Source organism: Neovison vison, chromosome 6 (assembly GCF_020171115.1).
Source record: "Neovison vison isolate M4711 chromosome 6, ASM_NN_V1, whole genome shotgun sequence".
Classification (NCBI taxonomy): Eukaryota; Metazoa; Chordata; class Mammalia; order Carnivora; family Mustelidae; genus Neogale; species Neogale vison.
The window spans coordinates 105,924,632-105,947,722 of NC_058096.1; the positions used below are offsets into that span (position 1 = coordinate 105,924,632).

The 23,091-nt window shown below is 33.4% G+C and overlaps 1 protein-coding gene across 3 annotated transcripts in view; it reads left to right on the forward strand.

The window, feature by feature from the left end:
- Positions 1 to 23,091, forward strand: part of ATP11B (ATPase phospholipid transporting 11B (putative)) — a 117,291-nt gene that overhangs the window by 76,482 nt on the left and 17,718 nt on the right. For 2 of the 3 annotated variants that reach the window (XM_044251855.1, XM_044251856.1), the window contains exons 21-29: positions 37 to 139; positions 3,720 to 3,865; positions 5,045 to 5,104; positions 6,612 to 6,739; positions 7,796 to 7,934; positions 18,390 to 18,455; positions 19,004 to 19,107; positions 19,316 to 19,481; positions 21,954 to 22,039. In XM_044251855.1, coding sequence (XP_044107790.1) covers positions 37 to 139; positions 3,720 to 3,865; positions 5,045 to 5,104; positions 6,612 to 6,739; positions 7,796 to 7,934; positions 18,390 to 18,455; positions 19,004 to 19,107; positions 19,316 to 19,481; positions 21,954 to 22,039 — 998 coding nt within the window. The remainder of the gene's footprint in view (positions 1 to 36; positions 140 to 3,719; positions 3,866 to 5,044; positions 5,105 to 6,611; positions 6,740 to 7,795; positions 7,935 to 18,389; positions 18,456 to 19,003; positions 19,108 to 19,315; positions 19,482 to 21,953; positions 22,040 to 23,091) is intronic. The other variant, XM_044251854.1, reaches the window with a different exon arrangement.

Genomic DNA, 23,091 nt, shown 5'->3' on the forward strand with positions numbered 1-23,091 from the left:
TTTTTTTAAATAACCAATTAGTTGTATATCTTTCAGGTAATAAGACTGATAAAAATCTCACCTGAGAAACCTATAACATTGGCTGTCGGTGATGGTGCTAATGATGTAAGCATGATACAAGAAGCACATGTCGGCATAGGTGATTGATTTTTTTACTTGAACTTTTAAAGTTGGTATACTTATTTGGTGACTTTGAATTTTCCTTTTGTGGACTGAAGTGCAGTGTCAAATATATTAATGCAATGTAGTAATAGATCAGTGTATCCCCCTCATTAAGCCCAATATTTAGGATTTTTTTTAAAGATTATTTATTTATTTATCAGATTGAAAATGAGAACACAAACAGGGGGAGTAGCAGGCAAAGAGAGAAGCAGGCTCCTAGCTGAGCAAGGAGCCTGATATAGGACTTGATCCCAGGACCTTGGGATCATGACCTGAGCTGAAGGCAGACACTTAACTGCCTGAGCCACCCAGGCATCCCTAGGGATATTTTAATTACAAAATTTCAAGGAAATAAATACCATGTTAGTGGATTTGATCTTTGCCAAGCCCCCTTCATAATAAAGTAATTTAATTTTTACTTGCCATTTCGCAAGTACTTTCTCATTTGTGAAGTACTTGTGAAGTACTTTCTCATATCACTTTATCATTTTTAAGCTCTAAATTTGTGATTTACATAGTTCTCCTTGTGGTTTCAATTTATTGTTTTAGAGTGTTATTACTTACTCTATTTTTTAACCTAAAGATTCTGTAACTCATTCTAATGACAATTTTAGAAATAAGAAATTAAACTAAAATAATTACAAAATTTCAAATAATTTTCTAATCTAATAACCTTTATTCTAATTTCTTTTCTATTTTTGCCTAAAATTTTTGTTGGATTTAGGATACTAATAACACTTTATTATGTTTATCAGTCATTTCATATTTAAACCATATTCTGACCTGTATTCCTAAATAACTTTATTATACAAATACAGAAGCAAAGATGAAAAGTATGAAGGTTTTTAATGAAGTAGATAAAGTTTTAGTTAGAAAAGAAGCTGATGCCTCTTCTGGAATCACCACTATAATGTCCTGTGAAGTAGTTCTCAGGTCTAATATCTCCAGTGTAACTCTCAAATCAGTTCCTTTCTCTGAGCTAATTAAATCTTCATTATGATAACTTAATTTTCTTTCTAACTTGTATTATTGTTTCCCATAAATCTCCATAACAATTTGATGATAATTTCCTATACCATACATTAAAACATAAAAAGCTACAGTATTTATAACAGTTTGAGTCTAGATGGTAACAGATCTGTGAGCAGAATAGATTCAAATATCTGGAAATTTATTTTATAACATAGGAGATGTTTCAAATAAGTAGGGGAACAAATTACTTGATAAAAAATATTAGTATAACTGGTTTGGTTATTCAGGAAAAAAAAGAAGTTGGATTCTTTACCATTGCTTATAGCTAAACAAATTCTAGATGGATTAAGGATTTTTAAAAAACTTCAAAGAGGGGCAACTGGGTGGCTCAGTCAATTGAGCATCTGACTCTTGGTGTCATCTCAGGTCTCAGGCTCTGTGAGATTGAGCCCCAAGCCCTGCACTCATGTTTAGCCAGGAATCTACTTGGGATTCTCTTTCTCTCTCTTTGTCCCTCTGCTCATGTGCTCTCTCACTCTCTCAAATAAATAAATAAATCTTAAAAAAAAATTTAAAGACCACAAAAAGTAATAGAAGAAAAGATTTAATGAGTAATCTTATAATTTGAGGTATTGGAGGATCTTTTTAGTAGAAATATCAAAGAAAGCAAGGCACTGTGAAGGAAGACATCAGTATGTGTGGCAGAAGTAAATACCCCCAAATGCAGATTTTAAACATGAAACTAATAAAGAATATTTGCAAAACAGATGACGAAGTCTTAATATTTCTGGTATTAAGGTCTTAACAAATTAGGGAGTATGAGGAAAACACTTTGGTAAAATATGCAGAAGGATGTGAGTCATCGGTTGTCACAAAAGGAGATATCTAAAATGAAGATTAAATGCCTGAAAAAAGTATTCAGTCACTAATCAAAAAATGCAAGTTAAAATTGCCTATGAGGTTGGCAAAAATTACAAAAAATTATAAACCTGGAATGGGCAAAGATATAGAATTAACAAATCCTTATATACAATATTAGCAAGAGTGTAAATTGGTATACCCTGCATTATTATGTATAACAGAATTTTCAATGTGTGCCTATTGGCATGCCAATTATGTATCCAGGAATTTTTTTCTGAGAAAGATAAATGAATAGGTTGACAGAAACATATGTTTTAAACAGTGTCCATAAGGTATTAAATGCAATAGCAGATCACAAAAAACTCATTTTGTATATTTGTGTGTGTGTGTGTGTGTATATATATATATATATATATATATATATATATATATATGTATGTATATAAAAAACACCCAAAAAATGCAGAAAGAAAAATTCTAAAAGGATATAGACCAAAACTAGTAGTCTTCTCTAGGTGTTATAAATGTAATTATCTTTACCTATACATTTTGGAAAATTTTAATCCTTTTATGATGAAAATAAATTATAATTTAGAAAAATCATTTTTCAAAGCTGTTTCCAGATTGAAAAAATAATAACTCTTTTGAAACCTAAAGAATTACTGTAATCTTAAAAATGTAGTCATATTTACCAGATAAAATTATGTACTGACTTCAAGTGATACTGTACACTTTTAAAAAGCACATTTTGTCCAGCCTTAGTTAGATAAAATAACAAGGCGGGGGCAATATAGTCACAATAAATAGACCTTTAATATGGTGAGTTGCTACTTCATGTGTAACTTTTTATTTAGATACAGTTGTGGAAAGATAAAAAGTTACGAGTGTGATAGCTTTTCTCACTATTAATTATGCAAGAATTTTTAGCATACCTTATATACAATTTTTGTTAAGTCATTTTGTTTGCTCCATATAATGTTTGTTACAGTTATATTTATTGAAATAGTTCATGCCTATTGAATCCAATAATAAATAAAATCAGCAGTTCCTTTTTGAATAATTAAGTTATTTATTCAATAAATAAATAAAGAGCACATTTTGTTTGACTTGTGTGTGAAAGTTTTAAAACCATTAAACATGCTTATTTTTGCTAGGTTGGAATCATTCAATTTGGATATTTTTTATATGTTCATTGGATTAAAGTTTTTTTTTTTATTTCAGTTAGCCACTGTTAGTACATCATTAGTTTTTGATGTAGTGTTCAGTGATTCATCAGTTAGGTACAACACCCAGTGCACATCACAATACATGCCCTCCTTAATACCCATCACCCTGTTACCCTTCCCTTCTGAGACCCTCAGTTCGTTATATAGCATTTTCTCCATTAGAAATCTATTAACTAGTATTTCGTGTCTATTAATGTAAAACTCGATGTTCTTATTAGATCCTGAACTTTCAATATTATTTTTATATTAGTTGTATTTATTTATTTTTTTTAGTTGTATTATATGCTGAGTCTTTGAAACTTGATGTTACGTGCCTTGTATTAATTACCTATTTAAGTTTAACAACCTTTTGAGAATCTACTCTCTGCTATATATTAGGATATAATGATCCTAAGTTCAGGTTCAGCTGCTATCGGTAATTAAGATATTGCAGATGAATCATGAAAATCACACTTAACAGTTATCAGTGAACTTGCCATTTTGTCTTCTTTATTACAGGAATCATGGGTAAAGAAGGAAGACAAGCTGCAAGAAATAGTGACTATGCAATAGCTAGATTTAAATTCCTCTCCAAATTGCTTTTTGTTCATGGTCATTTTTATTATATTAGAATAGCTACCCTTGTACAGTATTTTTTTTATAAGGTGAGTTTCATGGAGATATTTTACAGTCATTTACTGACATAGTAATATAGGCTTCAATTTATATGCAATTACAATTCAAATTATTCTTTTAAAAATTGTTTTCATAAGTAAAAATAACAGTTTATGGAATAGATCAAGATTTTTGTTATAAATCTAATGTTTACTGACAGAAAGTAAATCAGTGGTTGCCTGAGGCCGAGGGTTCAGGTGATAGCACCAACTGGAAAGGGATATAAGAGAACTTTGGATGATAGAGTTCTCTGATTTGATTATGGGGGTTGTTACATGGGTATATACATTTGTCAGCATCAAAATTCACACTTAAAATTGGTATGTTTCATCCTGTGTAAATTAGAATGTAATTAATTTTATTTATTCCATGTTTTTTTGTCCTGAACTAGTAATAAGTTTTAAGTTAAGTCCAATACAGTGATTTAAAGCAGAGGTTCTTCCCTTTTTTTGTGCCATGAGTGACCTTTTGGTACTCTAGCGAGTTATATGAACTACTTATTAAAGGGGCTTAAAATTCATAAAGTAAAAACATTGGATTACAAGAAAACTAATTATGTTGAAATACTGTTTTATCTCTTAACCCCTTTGGAGAAGGTGAACTTCAGTGGAGCCTATGTTAGGAGCTGCTGGGTACCAAGGCATTTAGTACACCAGAGTATCCTGTGTTGCATATGTTCTATAAATAATAGCTACAAGCCAATGAAAAAACACAGGTAGATTGCATATTGCTAATAAATGATGGTGGCAGTTTTTCTCTACCTTATTAGCTTTTGCTGTGATGTAAGTATATTGAAATGGAAAGACATTTCCCTAGTTCCATTTATTGTTTTAAACATTTTATTTTAAAGCTATTACTGCCTAAAGTTTAATAAACTATACTTATTGTATTGTATATGAAAAGTATTGAATAATAGCTGGAAGGTTTTAAATTCAAAATTATGGCATTGCTTAGCAATAAAAGTCAAAGGTATTTTCATTCTGACATTTGTGGCACTGCTTAAAATTCTTTTAGACATATTTAAATGATGGGACAAGTTCTTATGAGCAGATCCTCTACTTACATGTCTACTGGGATTGTGTTTCTGGCTTTTTAATAGCTATTTTTAGAAATCATTTCTCTTTTAGACCCAAATATTTTAATTATTTTCATTTAATCTTGTTTTTCAGAATGTGTGCTTTATCACACCCCAATTTTTATATCAGTTCTACTGTTTGTTTTCTCAACAAGTAAGTAAAGAGAAGCTTTTGGTTTACCCTTTTTAGAATAAAGTTATGTGTATTTGGTTTTTGATAGTTGGAGGGATTTTTTTATGTTTTTCCTATTCCTGCTAATAGACAAAACTTCCCTAACTAGTGTATTTGATCAGTATAACATTGATAATATTTATTCTGATTTTCAAGTTGAAATGAATGTTAATACCAAAATATATTTTAATTCTGGATGCTTTCTATAAAATAGATACTAACTCTAAACAGCTTGTGAAAGAATTTTGGGTAACTTTTTTCAACTTATGTGTAATACTTCTGTAAACTGTATCAAGCGATGTCAGGATAACTAATAGGGAGATTACCTTATTTATTTTTTGACAGAATTTCTTTGGCTTGGGAAGAAAGCTTAGTGGCTGAGTCCAGGAATGATATATATGCTTTATCTCAGAAGCTAATTCTGAATAATTGATAGAGACCACCAGACCAAGAACACTACATTGAAAAGGTTTCTAAAGCTATAAGCTCAGAAAAAAAAACCTGTAATTTGTTAGTAGTAAGCTATAATGAGCACATGTGGGTCTGTGGTTGTACACACGTCACATAGTTGCCTTCCTGATCTACTTTTATTTTATAGAAAATAAAATGGAAATCCACAGAAATTAAGTAGCTTGTCCAAGATCACATAGCTAATAACTATACCATACTAGGACCTACAGCTTTTGACTAACTGAGCATCCTTTTCACGTACCACACTATACATCCCTAATTGATCAAGACTACTATTCTAATTAATTGAAATAATAAGAGCTTGGGGCACCTGGGTGGTACAGTCTGTTAAGCATCTACCTTCTGCTCAGGTCATGATCCCAGGGTCCTGGAATTGAGCCCTGGGTTGGGCTCCCTGCTCAGCAGGGAGTCTGCTTCTTTCTCTCCCTCTGCCGTTCCCCCTGTTCATGCTCTCACTCTCTCTCAAATAAATAAAAATGTTTTTAAAAAAGAAATAAGGATTTAGTTATCTTTGGTTTTTCATGGGTTGTCTTTATTCTTAATCACTCTTTTCACTTCTTTTACAACCTGTAACTTCCAATTCCAAATACCTGCTTGGGCTTTAGATCATGCCTTAAAGGAAATGTAGGACTTAGATAGTAAGACAGAGCCATAAAAACAAAACTATTTGTGTAGTATATCAAAGGAATAATAAAAAGCCTGGGATGCACATAGGAGAATTGTGTAAAATTACATCACACTGACCAAATTGTGAAGAATCTTGAAATGTAGGTGCAAGTCACTTATAAATATGGATCATTTGACATAACAGAATGTTCCAACTCCCACAAGAATATAAATCTGAATATTATATGTTTATGTCTATATAAGAAATTAGAATTATTAAAATTGATTTTTGTGTAAATTGAAAAAGCTATATAATTCTCATGTTTATTTTTAATATACTTATTTGTGATTATATATATAACAGTAATACACAGTTTAGAATCTCAAAATTCCTACCAATTTCTCTTTCTAGACACTATATGACAGCGTGTACCTGACTTTATACAATATTTGTTTTACTTCCCTACCTATTCTGATATATAGTCTATTGGAACAGCATATAGATCCTCATGTATTACAGAGCAAACCCACCCTCTATCGGTAAGTATTTTCCAGTGTTATATGTCCATAACAATAATTATTACATAGTTATCAATTTTTGAAAGCACCTTAAAAATAAGCAAATACATTAAGTAGTGTCTTGGTGATTAATACTTTACTAAGGAAAGTAGTTTATGGTTTGTAATTGTTGAACATCAAAGAAAAATTTGAATAACTTTACCAGTGTTTTTAGGAATGAACACTTTCATACTAGGAATGTGTTGGGCAATTGTGTAATTTGCATTTACTGTTTAAAACCAATAGTATTTCATTTTATGTACACAAAAGCAGTTATTCAGTAATTGGTTATCTCTAGAATTCTAAGAAATTAGTTCATGTTGTAGCATTGACAAATTAAGAGTCATAATCAGTGCAAAATGTGGGGTTGAAGACATTAATTCCAATTATTCCAGATCTTCTGGGTTATCCCTTTTTCTTCAGAACCAAGTAAGTGATCACAGAGTTGTGGAGCTATTCCTCAGGACCAGCTAGCTTATGGTTCCCTCATTAACCTGATATCCACTCTTACAAAGGTATTCAGTCATCCAGAAATGGCAGTAACTCACCTTGATTTTCCAGGATACCTGGGACTGGGCTTGACCTAAGATTAAGATAGGCTGTTCTTCCCATAATAGCTGTAGATGGATATGAAATGGATTAGGAGCCTCAGTGCTGAACAAAAGTAAAATGACTCCACTAAAAAAAAAGAGACAGTCTTAGCAGAGTGACTGAATGTTAACAGCAGAATATAATACAGATAGATCAACTTTTCACAACTAAACTGAATTACTTTGTCTATGTTATGTTTCTTTCTTAAATGAGAAAAGGTATTTGAATACATTAGGTGAACTGTAAGCTGTTACACAGACATATATTATTATAAACAGTGATTTGTAAATTCAGGTTTATTCTTTCTGCTAATATTTTCAAGCAATGTTAAATTAAAAATCCATCTTCTTTTTTAACTGTCAAATTGTAGTAATCATTCAGTAGGTAAATAATAAATATGAATCCTAATATGCTCCTTTTTCTTTCTTTTTTTTTTTTAATATACAGAGACATTAGTAAAAACCGTCAACTAAGCATTAAGACATTTCTTTATTGGACCATCCTGGGTTTCAGTCATGCCTTTATTTTCTTTTTTGGATCCTATTTTTTAATAGGAAAAGATATATCTCTGCTTGGAAATGGCCAGGTAAAATATATCATTTTTTAAAGAATATTTGTTAATAGCCTGATTAAGTTTGATTTTTCATAACTTTCATTTAAAAAAAAGTAAAATTCAATTCAAATTGTAAAATTGTAGATATTAAATTAAAATGCCGTTATAGAAAGATTTCAAATAAAAGTGAAAATAAATATAATACAATGTATTCTTAATATGAAACTCAAGTTACTAAACAATTTTGATATTGAAAAATTAATTCAGGGACAGCTGGGTAGCTCAGTCAGTTAAGCATCTGACTCTTGATTTCAGCTCATGTCATGTCTCAGGGTCATGAGATCCCACGGTATATCAAGCTCTGTGCTCAGTGGGGAGTCTCCTTAAAGATTCTCTCCCTCTGCCCCTCCCCCCACACATAATCTTTCTCTCTCTCTCTCAAATAAATCTTTAAAAAAATTATTTCACACAAGGGGATATATCTCTGAATGCTGTTCACTTCAGGATTGCGTTTTAATAATAATTACTGTCTATTTAGTGCTTAATATTTTGGTAAGTGCTTTACATGCTTCATCCATTAATCCTCTTGATAATCCTGTTGGAGAGAGATTATGACCCATATTTTTCATATGAGAAATGAGGACTTGGTGTTTAGTTTTTGCTTTTAATTCTGTGAAAAAAAAATTTTTTTTTGTATGCTTAGGAAGTTCTCCTTACTCTTCAGTACAGAGCCGGGGAGTGGGGTGGGGGAGTGGTGGTTTTAGGCAAGGGTGAGAGAGAGAGACAGAGAGACAGAGAGAGACTATCAAGGAGGCACCATGCCCAATGTAGAGCCCATTGCTGGGCTTGATCTCAAGACCTTGAGATCATGACCTGAACCAAAATCAAGAGTCAGATGTTTAACTGACCAAGCCACCCAGGTGCCCACAAAGGTAAATCTTTATGAAGGTAAATTGTTTGGCCTCTGGTACAAAAGTTTTTTCTCTTTACCGTGTATTAATTATCAGTTTCCTTTTTTTTTTTAACTCAAGTTGTAAATCATTAACTTCTTTTCCCTTTTAGCCTACCCGTTCTACCACTCAGATACATACCACCAGAAATTAATATATACCACTAGAAATTAATCTACTAGTCCTGGCCACCAATACTAGGTACAGTGGAAAAGAAACCTACATTGGGATCAGGTGCCTTGGAGCCACATCCTGACACCGGAAGTTATTTGAGTGATTTGAGATGAGTTAGTTAACCCTCTAAGACTCAGTTTCCTCACCCACAAACTTATAGGAATATAATCCTTACCTTATAGGTTTCCTTTGAGGATGAAATGATATATGTAGAGCATTAGGCACAGTGACTAGCATATAGAAGTACTCAATAAGTCTTGGCAGTGTTAGTTGTTATTTTTACCATCCAGTCATTATTTCGAAGACCCCATCCTTCCCAATCCCTTCTGATCTACTTCTCCCAGAGTCTCTCCTCTTTAAACGTGTAGGTTAAACTGTCCTTGCTAGCTCTCTGAGAACATGCAGTGCTCGTTTCTCCTTCCAAACCATTGTTACATTTCCTCTAGAGGAAATTCCCAAAGTCTGTCTTACGACTGACTGTCAGTTCTTCAGGGCTGAGTCCACAGAGCTTTGTCCTTTGCACCCTCTTACATCTTCCTGGTCTGAAATCTTTTTAGACATCTAGCCCATGTCTCATTTTTCAGCACTGGATGTGTTTGAATGCTTTCATTTTCCAGTAATTATTCTTTATGCCCAATAAACAGTTGTAAACCTGAAGTAGAAAACATTATTAGGGAGAAGTCCTGGGAGAGAAGTGGCTCAAGGTCAAGATGAAGTTGATGCAAATAAGTGATCCTGAGAGAGGAGCAGGGAAGAGTTAAAATAGTTTGGAGTCCAGGGAGGGTAGGACAGTTCATGGGAAATTAAGGTGGTTCTTCCATTTTCTCTTAAAATACAGCAGTTTCATCTTATCACAAATATTTGGGCAAAAGTCACAGATTAGTTATATGGTGGATATATTATGTGGGTTATCTTCTCATTTTCAAAGCTAAAAATGAGCTTAACATAAAAGTTTGAGTTATTTCTGTAATCCAACAGGATCACCACTTTTTTAAAATTTAAATAATTTTGACAAAAGGTAAACGTTCTATAAAATATTTGTTAGAAATCTTGATGTTGGGCCACCTGGATGGCTCAGTGGGTTAAGCAGCTGTCTTTGGCTCAGGTCATGATCCCAAAGTCCTGGGATCAAGCCCCAGATCAGGCTCCCTGCTCAGTGGAGAGCCTGCTTCTCCCTCTGTCTCTGCCTGCTGCTCTGCCTACTTGTGCTCTCTAGCTCTCTAATAAATAAGTAAAATCTTTAAAAAAAAAAAAAAGAAAGAAATCTTGATGTTACTTTGTTTTTGACAAAAATTTGGTTTTATTTTTTAAGTTTTTATTTTGATTCCAGTTAGTTAACATACAGTGTTATATTAGTTTCTAGTATACAATATAGTGATTTAGCACTTCCATGTTTCACCCAGGGCTCATTACCACAAGTGCACTCCTTAATCCCCATCATCTATTTAACCCATCCTCCCACCCCTCTCCCTTACGGTAACCCATTAGTTTGCTCTCTATATAATTAAGAGTCTGTTTCTTACTTTGTCTCCCTGTCTCCTTTTTCCCCTTTGCTTGTTTGTTTTGTTTCTTAAATTGCACACATGAGTGAAATCATAATGCTAAGTGAAATGAGTCAGTCAGATCTTGATACAACTTTAAAAATTTTTAAGTCCTCCAGGGACCCTTGGCTGGCCCAGTCAGTAGAACATGTGACTCTCAATCTCAGGGTCATAAATTTAAGCCCCACATTGGATGTAGGGATTACTTAGGACTATAAAAAAAAATTAATTAAAAAATTTTATGTTCTCCAAAAATAATAGAAATACTGACTTCCGTGAAAACATTTTTTTTAAAAACAGCTTCATTGAGGAACGCCTGAGTGGCTCAGTCGGTTAAGCATCTGCTTTTGGCTCAGGTCATGATCCCAGGGTCCTGAGACTGACTCCCACATTGGGCTCCTTGCTCAACAGAGAGCCTGCTTTTCCCTCTGCCTGCCCCCCACACCCCCATTGGTGCTCCTTCTCTCTCTCTCTTTCTCTGACAAATAAATATATAACATCTTTTTTAAAAATAAAAATAAAAACAGCTTGATTGAGTTGTATTTGACATATAGTAAACGCACTAAAAATATATCATTTGAAGGGCATCTGAGTGGTTCAGTTGGTTAAATGTGTCCAACTCTTGATTTCAGCTCAGGGTCTCAGGGTCTTGAGATTGAGTCTGGCATCCAGCTTCATGCTGGGCATGGAACCTGCTTAAGATTCTGTCCCTCTCCCCTTTCCCCTTAATTCCCCCTCCCCCGCTCACGCATTCTCATGTGTACATGTGTGCTCTAATAAATATATATGTGTGTGTGTGTATATAATACACACACACACATATAATTTGATGCTTTTTAAAACATTTTTACTTCAAGTTAGTTACTATACAGTGTTATATTAGTTTCAGGTGTACGATATAGTGATTCAACAATTCCATATGAAACCCAGTGCTCATCATAATAAGTGCAGTCCTTAATCCCCATCACCAGTTTCACTCATCCCCCCACCCATCTCCTCTCTGGTAACCATCTCTGGTTGTTCTGATTGTTCTCTATAATTAAGTTTCTTGTTTTGTCTTTTTTGTCCACTTCACTGGTTTGTTTTGTTTTCTTAAATTCCACATGAGTGAAATCGTATGGTATTTACCTTACTCTGACCAACTTATTTCACTTAACATTATACTCTCTAGTTTCATCCATGTTATTGCAAATGGGAAGATTTCATTCTGTTTTTATGACTGAATAGTAGTTCATTGTATATATGTACCTCCTTTTTACCCATTCATCAATCAGTGGACACTTAGGCTGCTTCCATAATTTGGCTATTGTAAATAATGCTGCTTTAAACATAGGGTTGCATGCATTTCTTCGATTTAGTTTTTTGTATTCTTTTGTAAATACCCAATAATGTAAATTGCTGAATCATAGGGTAGCTCTATTTTTAACTTTTTGAAGAACCCCCATACTGTTTTCCACAGTGCTTACTCCAGTTGGCATTCCCACCAACAGTGCACAAGGGTTTTTTTTCTCCACGTGCTCACCAACACCTTTTGTTTCTTGTGTTATTGATTTTAGCCATTCTGACAGTTGTGAGGTAGTACCTCATTATAGTTTTGATTTGTATTTCCCTTATGGTAAGTGATGATGAGCATCTTTTCATGTGTCTTCTTGGCCCTTTGGATGTCTTCTTTGGAGAAATATCTGTCCACGTCTTCCGCCCATTTTTAACTGGCTTATTTGTGTTTTAGGTGTTGAGTTTTATAAGTTCTTTATATATATTGAATGCTAACCTTTTATTGGCTCTATCATTTGCAAGTATCTTCTCCCATTCTGTAGGCTGCCTTTTAGTTTTGCTGATTGTTTCCTTCACTGTGCAGAAGCTTTTTATTTTGATGCAATCCCCACAGTTTATTTTTGCTTTTGTTTCCCTTGTGTCAGGAGACATATGTAGAAAAAAGCTGTTAAGGCTAATGTCAAAGAAGTTACTGCCTATGTTCTCTTTCTAGGATTTTTATGGTTTCAGGTCTCATATTTAGGTCTTTCACCCATTCTGAATTTATGTTTGTGTGTGGTATAAGAAAGTGGTCCAGTTTTTGTTGCATGTTGCTGTCCAAGTTTTCCCAACACCATTTGTTGAAAAGACAGTCTTTTTTCCATTGGGTATTCTCTCCTGCTTTGTAAAAGAATCTGATCTTTTTTTTTTTTAACTATCTTAATATTTTTAAGAGGACAGTTCTGTAGTGTGAAGTATATTCATATTGTTGTGCAACAGATCTTCAGAATTTTTTCATCTTGAAAAGCTGAAACTCTATAAACAACCACCCATCTCCCCCTCTTCCCAGCACCTGGAAATCACCATTCTACTTTCTGTTTCTATGAATTTGACTACCTATGAAGTCACTTTTTTCAAACTAATTAATTGGGAGGTAAACACCAGTGAGGAATGTTTATTTAAGTAGATTAAGAGGTACCTAAGGACTGTGGCTTATTTTTTGTTTTTTAAAGAAGAATTAATGTCTTCCTCTGTTGATCTCTGCAGAGTAAGTCATCTCATCTTGGGACACACTTGCTCTGATAATGTTGCTGTTTAGAGTATTTTGGGACATACCTTATATTGTCTTTCTGGGATCTCAGCAAGGTAACTTTCTCAGGGAAAAAGCTATTTAAAATTTTTACAGGTGGGGAAGATGCTACTTAAGATTATAGGTAGGAAAGAAGGTGGAGGAACAATTCAGAGTCAAAGAGATCACCTCCAGTTAAAGCAGACTTCTATAGGATGGAAAGGCAAGGCATTCTGGCTTGTGTAAAAGCATATCAAAAGACTAAAACACTACAATGAAGGAAACAGGAAGGAGGGAATTGTAGGCATGGTGAAGTGGAAAACTGTGTTGTGGGGAGGAAAATATCAGAAAAGTTTCAGAGGTAGCTGAGTTCCCACCCCCACCCTACATGACATTCTACTTCTCTGGTAGTTTCAGCCAAAGGCTTCACAGGAGAAAGACTAAAGAAAAATAGTTCCTGTTACCTCAGGAACTCAAATTCTAATATCTACTCCACTCATCTCAGTAGTCAGATGTGAAAATTGCAAATTAGGTAACTACTATTTAAAATGTTATTTGGCCCAAATAAGGGGTTTTTTAAAATTTGCTTTTTTATTTTGTTTTTATTCTACTGAAGTCTACAGGAACTCAAAGGAAAATGTCCACCATAAATGATTTTTGCTCTTTTTGGAGTTATACCCAATTATACCCCAAAGCTAAAATAATTAAAATTCCAAAAATATAGGGTTGGGAGAAAAGGGGAAAAGCTATTAGAATATTTTAATGCCAGTTAGACTTCTCCAGTGGAGTTGTTGGCATTATCAGAGCCTTAGTACCCTTCTAAAATATATATTGTATAGTATTCCACCACATTAATTATTTAATGAGAGAGAAAAGGTTAAGGAAGAAAAAGTAATTCACCCCTTCATCAAACCTTGTAGGTCTGGACCATTTGCCAGATTAACTAGCAAAACAAGGTAGAATGAGCAGATGAAATTTCAGGTTGTAATTTTGAGAGAAAGAGAAGGATAAGCTTTTTATACTGCTTTTTTTTTTTTTTCTTAAAATTATAATGAGTTTCCCCTTATTTCCTGTCCCTAATTTTCTTTTTCATGCTATACATGTCATCAGCTGTTGAAACCTAACCATCAAATGTTAAGAGCTCTGGGTTTTTTTTAATTTTTTTTAAGATTTTATTTATTTATTTGATAGAGAAAAATCACAAGTAGGCAAAGAGGCAGGCAGAGAGCCCTATGCGGGACTCGATCCCAGGACCCTGAGATCATGACCTGAGCCGAAGACAGAGGCTTTAACCTACTGAGCCACTCAGGGGCTCAAGAGCTCTGTTTTAAGACTAGAAATCTACCATTTTATATCTGTATTCTCCAGAGAATACAGTATCTTTTATTTAATGTAAATGACTTAACCACTGTTATTACCAGTCAGGTCATTCAAACAACACATATGCAATGCAATTCCTATAAGTAAGTACAGATTTCTTTGAATGAAAGGTTATATGATTAATATGACTTTGATTATCTGGTTCATTATGGAATTTCCCTGAATGTTAATTTATTCATGAGACAGATTTTTAAAGAATAGTAATATTCCAGACAACTGATAGAAAATGAAATGTAGTATGCATTAGAGGAGAACAGAAAAATAAACATTGCTTCTAGTGGTATCATCCAGCAATTGCTCAAATGTTTAAAATCTATACTAAGGAGAGTTTGTACTGGTGGAGAACTGAAAACTGATTAATTATAAAGAAGGTAATCACTTATAGGTCACTGTATAGTTAGGTTGAACCTAATACAGAAAAGTTTTCATCTTTTGTTTATTCTTAAACTCCTTCTTGCCTAACCTAGGACTTTACTTCTGCAGTTATCTTTTCTCTTTCCTTCATCATTAATCTGTTGTCCTCTATTAGAGCCAACAAGTCACATACAGACATGTTTCTGTATCTCTCACCTTCTAATAAAAACCCCAGTTCCTTGACCTAACTTTGCTTTGCTGCTGCTTTGGCTATATGTGTGTGTGCGCGCGCGTGCGTGTGTGTGTGTGTGTGTGTGTGTGTGTGTTTAGAGCAAAATTTGAAGAAGTTATCATTTTTGCTATTTCTACTTCCTGCCTTCTCTTCTCCCTTGAACATAATTCTTTAGGGCTTTCACTCTCAGTACTCGATCAAAACCATGTTCTCTATGGTCACCAGCCACCCCCACATTGTTAAATCCAAGAGCATGTCTCAACCCTTATGAACTCAACCACTGGGCTCAATTTACAAAGCCTTCCCACCTGCCACGTTATCTTCTCTCAGCTCTGTCAGCTACTTCAGCTTTCTTACTGACTATTCCTTTTCAGTCTTCTCTTCCTACCCCCAGAATCAGAATTTCCCACCCTCTGTACTAATGATATTTTGAGCCAAATAATTTTTTATTGTTGGGATTCATCCTATGAATTGTAGGATGTTAAGCAGCATGCTTAACCTCTACCCACTAGATACCAGTAGTGTACACACCTGCCCTCCCCAGTTATGACAATCAAATATGTCTCCAGACCCAGCCAAATGTTCCTTGGGAGGAGGAAATCACACCCCACTGGAGAACCACTGTCCTAAATGGAACAGCGGCCCAGGGCTCAGTGCTAAGACATTTTTTCTTCTTTATTCATACATAGGGTGAAACTGTTTTTCCCATCATTTAGATACTGCTTGTATGCTGAGAACTCCTGAATTTATATCTCTGCCAGTCTCTCCTCAGATTCAAAGAAACTACCTTCTCCAATTAACAAATCACATAGGAATCTCAGATTTTACACAGCTAAGCAGAATTTTACATCTTCTGCAAACCCATTTCCCTTCCACTTTTCCCTGTATTAACAAAAACAACCACTTTTTACCCAGCTGCTCAGGCAAGTCCAGGAATCATTTTTTATTTCCCATCTCTCACAAGTGATACACAATCATATTGGTTCTAGTAGTCACGTATATCTTGAATGTTTCCACTTCTCTCCACAAAGTCCAGATCTCACCATCTCTTTCCTGGACTGTATTAACTGCCTCTACCTGCTCCTGCTTTTATTATTCCCTTTTCTACTACCTTTTCTCTACACAGCAGCCCAGGTGCTCTATTAAAAATGAAAATTGGATTGCATATGTAATGCCCTGCACAAAATCATTCAGTGGCTAATTACAGTATAAAAATCTCATCCATCCTGACTCCATCTGCCTATTGGGCTGTATTTTCTACCACTGTTCCTTTTATTCACTCTACTCTAGCTGTACTAGTTACATTGTTCTTGACTAGATCAATTTGTTTCTGACTTAGGACCTCTGAACTTACTGTTCTTCTACCTGGGTGCTTTTCTCTCATGTGGGCAAGTGACCACTTACTCATTTAGGTCTGCTGAAATATTACTGGGTTGAGTAGACCTTTCTGCCCACACCTTCCATCACTTCTTGACTCCCACCTCTCCTACATTTATTTTTCTTCAGAGCACTAATCTCTACCTATAAGTATATTTCTAGGTGTGTATATTGTATATTATTATATATATCTAGATGTGTAATCTTCATGAGGTCAGGCACCTTTTCTTAGCACTGCTTTATTCCCAAGGCCTGGAATGGTACTCGGTATGTAAAAGGTGTGCAGTTACTATTTGTGGAGTATACAAATAAATAATGAATGATCCTTTTTAATTTGGAATACAGATTTGGCTTTATTAAATAATTAGGTAACAAATTCAGCTGGAAGAAGTAATCTAGAAAACAAGCAGATTGTGATAGAAAGGGTTTTGAGCATCTTTCTTTTCTGAACAGGGGTAGATCCAGGTTTAGGAAAGTCTAAACATGACACATTTTGGCACGCCCTCTTTAAGGGAAAAAAATAGAACTATAAATACAAACGTAAGTATACATGAATATGACTGAGTGACATAGATAGTTCCATCACACTTAATCAAAGCTAGTGTAATGAGCCCTACTCAACTTCTCTGTACCCTGATCTCAAAATGCCCTCTGGCATTCACTTCATCACCAACTGGCTCAAGTGGAAGTCAGTATGGAAAGAGACAGAAGTCTTAACTGTTTGGTTTGAGATATATTACTTCTGCTTATTTTATAAAACAACAAAAAAGACCATGTGAATGTGTTTGTACAGCCCTCTCTGAGGCCTTGAATTCAAGAGGGAGCCCTAAATCCCCTATTTCTAAGGAAGATACCAGTAGCCCTAAATCTGGGCCCAGTAAAACCAGAAAACTGAGGGATGGGCACATGTGGATGTTACCATTTCCAGGCACAGGTTCCTTGGCTGCATCAAATATCTGTTTCAGAAATGATAAAAGCAGGAAAATGAAGGGTTCAATATGACTTTTCCATTCCTTTGCTCTTGAAAATAAACTCCTAATATACCCTCAAATGAAAGCTTATTAATTGATGTTTCATTGTTGATGATAATAACTATTATTTATTGATTGCTTATTATATATACCAGGTACCCTGTCATGTTTACATATCCTAATTCTTATAGAAACCTGTAAAGTTCTTCCCCCATTTTACAAGTGAGAAAGTCAGATACAGAGAGGTTAAATAATTTTTCAAGTAAATGCTAATTGTTAGACGTCAGTAATAAAAAGAAACAGAGCCTTTTAAATAATTTTCTAAACCAGTGGTTAAAAACCGACTACTTTGTACATTTAATTAAAATAAACTTCGGGTTCTGTTCTTATTTGTGGAAATCAAATCCTGACTATTTGGGGATTCAGCATTTGTGAATGCTGTGAATTTGGCTATAAATCCCAGAAGACTACTTTGCCTGGCATTAACTGCATTTTTACATAGAATTCTTTGAGAAATATGGAATCCATTGGCTGTTATCTTTCCTTTCAGGTGTTGGTTTTGTATGTAAATTTCTTTTCTCCTCCTTTGCCTACACTGTGTCCATAAATACAGTGTCAAGTGATCTGTCATAACATCTGGTTGGAATGGTTAAAGCAGTCACTAACAACTATATCATTCTAACTAAAAGCATTCTGTGTCATATAGGCTTAAAGCCATCTTTGGGTTTCCAATCTGATAATGTTATCCAAAGGATCATTTTACATGATAATAATAAACATAATAATGCTGTATGGTGTTTTTTCATATTGCTTTAACTTTACTAATGTCACAGATTTCAAATGTAACTGGCTTAAATAATGCAAGTGATTTTTAGTACTTTTTGCCTTACATCTGATTTAGCGTCATGTTAACATAATGCATTAATGGGTTTGGTTTGTTGTTTGTTTGGGTTTTTTTTCTGTTTAGATGTTTGGAAACTGGACATTTGGCACCTTGGTTTTCACAGTCATGGTTATTACAGTCACAGTAAAGGTATGGTGCAGAAATTAGAAACATGAACACATTTTGCATCTGTGTAACACGTAGTTTGTTTCTTTAATTGTAGGTAGATAGTTTTCCCTTTTTACTTTTCCCTTTTCAGTCATGAATAATTTCACTGATTGCTATTTTAATAGTTTTAATTTTTGTAAAAAAAAAAAAAAAAAAACTTCAAGTTCATTATTTTGGAAAGCCTTAGCTGATTTTTATGGTTAAGTAAAGGTTAACCCCACAATATTCATCTCTGAAATTTTACTTCTTTGTATATAGACAACATGGGTTGTTTTAGGCTATGGAGTAGAGCATAAAGTACTCATGAAAATTTCAGTGCTGCTTCCTCATAGAAGAAAAACATTATAAACTTGAAATTGTTCAATTCCATACTGGAACCTTTCATTAGTATTTACCTGCTGAGGGATTTTGCCATAGAAAGCTTAGGCACTTAAAATTACTACATTTTATTCTCGAATTTTACCTGAGAGGTTTAATTTAAGTAAATATTTATTATCTTGTATTAAGGATATAAAAACAATTTTTTTTAGATGGCTTTGGAAACTCATTTTTGGACCTGGATCAACCATCTTGTTACCTGGGGATCTATTATATTCTATTTTATATTCTCTTTGTTTTATGGAGGGATTCTCTGGTGAGTGACTGTTTTATAGTTTAATTATATAGATTCAGTTCTGTTTATTGTGATAGATTATATTATGAAAAAATTCTGCTCAGAATAATTTTGATGAGATGGGTCTCATTGATAATAAATTTACTTTCTTCAGTTGATCTTACTGATAGGGAGAAGAAAAATTAACAAATTCTGAATATCGACTATATTTTACCTCTTTTCTTTGCAGGCCATTTTTGGGCTCCCAGAATATGTACTTTGTATTTATTCAACTCCTATCAAGTGGTTCTGCTTGGTTTGCCATAATACTCATGGTTGTTACATGTCTATTTCTTGATATTGTGAAGAAAGTATTTGACCGACAGCTCCATCCTACAAATACTGAAAAGGCACAGGTAACCGTTCTTTATATGTAGTATCTTTTTAAATTAGAATTGTTCTGTAACTGTTCTGTAACAATGAAAGGCTGTCATTAAAATCTGCTTATATCACAGAATAGGAAATTATCCATTCCTCTATCAAGTATTTTGCAAAACAAATATTGTTAAATATGATATTTTTAAGTTGTTTCTTATTTCTATTAATTTTGAGTCCTGACAAATTAATTGTTATTAATAGAACTCCAGATTTTTAAATATAAGACTATCAAGTAAAAAAAAAAAGTCTACCAAGTTATATCCAGATAACAATTGTAAATATGTTTTAAGTAACATTATCACAGTGTTCTATCAGAGGTATATAATTGGGATATATAGCCATGTCTTTAGAAACATTAGAATTCTAGTAATACTTTTTCAGGGTACATTGTTTTAAACAAGAGTATGAAATAAGTTCTTTAACCTAAACAATTTTTACAGAATGGATTTTTGTAAAATATATTTTCTTACTAAACATTTATCAATAAATATTAAGCTACAGCAAATATTAACAGTATATCACATAGTATGTAAGACATAGACTTTAGGGCCTCATAATTCTCAGTTCAAAACCTAGCTCTACCACTTAGTAGCTCTGTAACTTTAGGTCTCAGTTTCCTCATGAGTAGTAAAATCATGATAGAAATATCTATTTTATTACCTTTGTAATGAAGATTAAATGAAATAATGTTCAGTAACAAAGTAGATATTCAAGAAATAGTAACTATTAGTTGAATGTGCCATTTCATGTATTTGACTTGTACATGGTTGAGATTTTTTGACTTATACAACATTGAGATTTTTTTTTCTGCATGTTTGCTATATGCCAAGCAAATTTTATTTAAATTTTGGAAAATTTAGTTGTATATTCAAAAATAGAATAACTGTTCCCTAAGTATTTAGTGATCTGAGTTAGGCTTCTTAAACAAGGTATTAGCTTTGATTTCACTTGATCATGTCAGCATTGCTTTAGCATTTATTTGCCTTGGTAACTCAGTACTAGCCAATATACATTTTAACACCATTGAAACAGCATAGGCCTCTTGAATCCTGAAAAACTTAATTCAAATACAGTTTTACCATTTGTAATATATATGTCCCTAATCAAGTCACATCCCTTAGCCTCAGTTTCCTCTTCTGCAAAACCAGAATAGTAATTCCTACCTCATGTAATTGCTAAGATAATATAAGCACCCAACCCTGGGCCTGTACGAAGTGAGTCCTCAGTAGACGCATCATAACTGTTAAGGACAGTAAGGATGTTGTTCTATGATACTGATCTCCAAATGGGGCTGGAGAAATTTGCATAACTGATTACTCTGCCTATGCATATATTTATATAAATATGCTACTAACTTTTCTACTTTGCCATATATTGCTTAAATATATATCAGATAGTTTTGCCTATATTTTTTCTAATCTTCAGGCAAATATTTAGAGTAAGAGAGTACTATTTTTAATATATTGTCTCTTATACTTTTTCTAAATCTTTAGGAATAACACATTTGTCTCCCCTTCTTGGACTATATAAAGTTATATTTCACTAAAATATATTAACAACATCACTTTTAAAACTTCATTCTTTATAAAAGTAAATAATCAAGTTTATTTACATTTATCTTTAGAAATCTACATTAGAGCACTTGCAAACTTAGATGTATTTATAGAGCTTTCTTAATGATAAAAGAAAGTGATATTAGTTCTTGCTACCTTTTCTATAGCTTCTTTTTAAAGGATTACATAAGAAATATTTGTTACCTTAAAGTGGACCCTTAGACAAGAAAAAGTTAAAAATACTTTATATATATTTTGGTTCTTTTACTGGAGATTAAAAGTGTTTGAAAATGAAATGTGTGGTAACCTAATCATTTTTTCTGGGTGTGAAAGCTAATCTCCCTTTTGTCCCACTAAACTCACTTTTAAAATAACTTGACCCAGATAGATGTTCTATTGTGGTCTAATCCGAGGAGTAAATCTCTTCTTCCACTCAGAGATCTTCTAGACTGTTAAAAGGGTTTTTAGAGGTTTTTTTCTTTTTTGCTGAAACAGTATATGGTCCGTTCATATCCTATGTGTGACATCATTCCTTTGCTACATGCAGTAATATTTATTATTTCAGACTTATAGTATTACCACTGATTTTAAATGATCAGCTACTTCATTGTTTACCAAAAGTAGCAAGAAAAAACATCAAAAAAAGAGTTGTCTGCATTTATTTTGAGCTGTTTTTCTCCAGAATAATCATGTGGTATTAAGAGTAAAGAATAAATTATTTTGATAAGAAAGCCAACAGCCCTACTAATGTCAGTCATGTATGTGTACCATGTATGATATTTCCTATTCTTGGAGGAACAGATGTCTTTACAAAGTTTGTCCTGTGTCTGTCTCTTAGGTGATGAATACAGCTCACTGACTTGTTGTATGTACCATCCCTTTTCTGTCCACTTATAGATGTACTCCAACACAGTTGCTTTAAGTGACGAATTCATCGCACTGCAGCCATTGTCGAGGGCAAGGAATCAGCTGAGCAAACTTAGGTAGAGTAGGAGAAGTAGAACCTTGTTAACTCTTCTGCATGCTAAAGGTCAATGAAACAATATTTAAAGATGGGCAGAGGCATGAATTAAGAGTGGGACATTTTTGTTAGCACAGCTCTGTCTTTAATTTGACCTTTATTAATATGTATATTAAAATTTTAAATATATATCCATTTCTTCTCTGGGAAGAAAATTCAGATGAAAATTCAGCATAACAGGACAGAGATCTGTATCTTATTATATGTTTTACACCTTAACTATCTTTTATAGTACAATTCTAATGCTTCTGCTTGTCATATTATTTTCATAACTAAGGATGCTCCTGCATGTTGAGTAACTTAAGCTACAGAAATTCATCATAAAGTTTAAAGTTTTAAGTTTCAGTTATTGTTACTTGGAAGTGAGAGTTGCCCATTTTTTTTTATCTTGCCTTATCTTTGCTGTAAGTACATGTGTGTATTTGTCTTTGTACACTGTAATGGCTGCTGAAGCATTTCATATCCTTGCTACTGTTTAGTGCATCTATAAATTGCACAATATATTTTGTATCTCTTAAACATATATCTTTATCTCCACAGACAGATCCATTCTGTCTGTTTCCACAAAAATAATAGTATAGAGATGTCTTTTGATAGAAGAGAATGAAAGCTTAAATCCTGAAACATTTGATATTAAGATACCAGAACTATTTATTAACTCTAACTCCAGTCTGATTTGAAGAGGAGAAATAATATAACTAAAAAAAATTTTTTTTTAACTTTTGGCACTCTTCATTTTCTTGCCCTGTCAGTATTTTGTGTATTCTTAATTACATTTAAAAAAAATTTTTTTTCTAAAGGTTTCTATCTGTGTTCATTTGATCAAGCAAATGGCTTTGATGGAACATTGCTTAAATAATGTCTTACAGAACTCTGTGAGTTCACAATTTTGAGCTGTTCCAAAGTTCTATCACACTTTTTTATTTTATTCTTAATATCTTCTACAATTTTGAAATATTCTACTCTGAATTACAAAGGTGTAATATATGAATATAAAAATGGGTGTTTATGTGG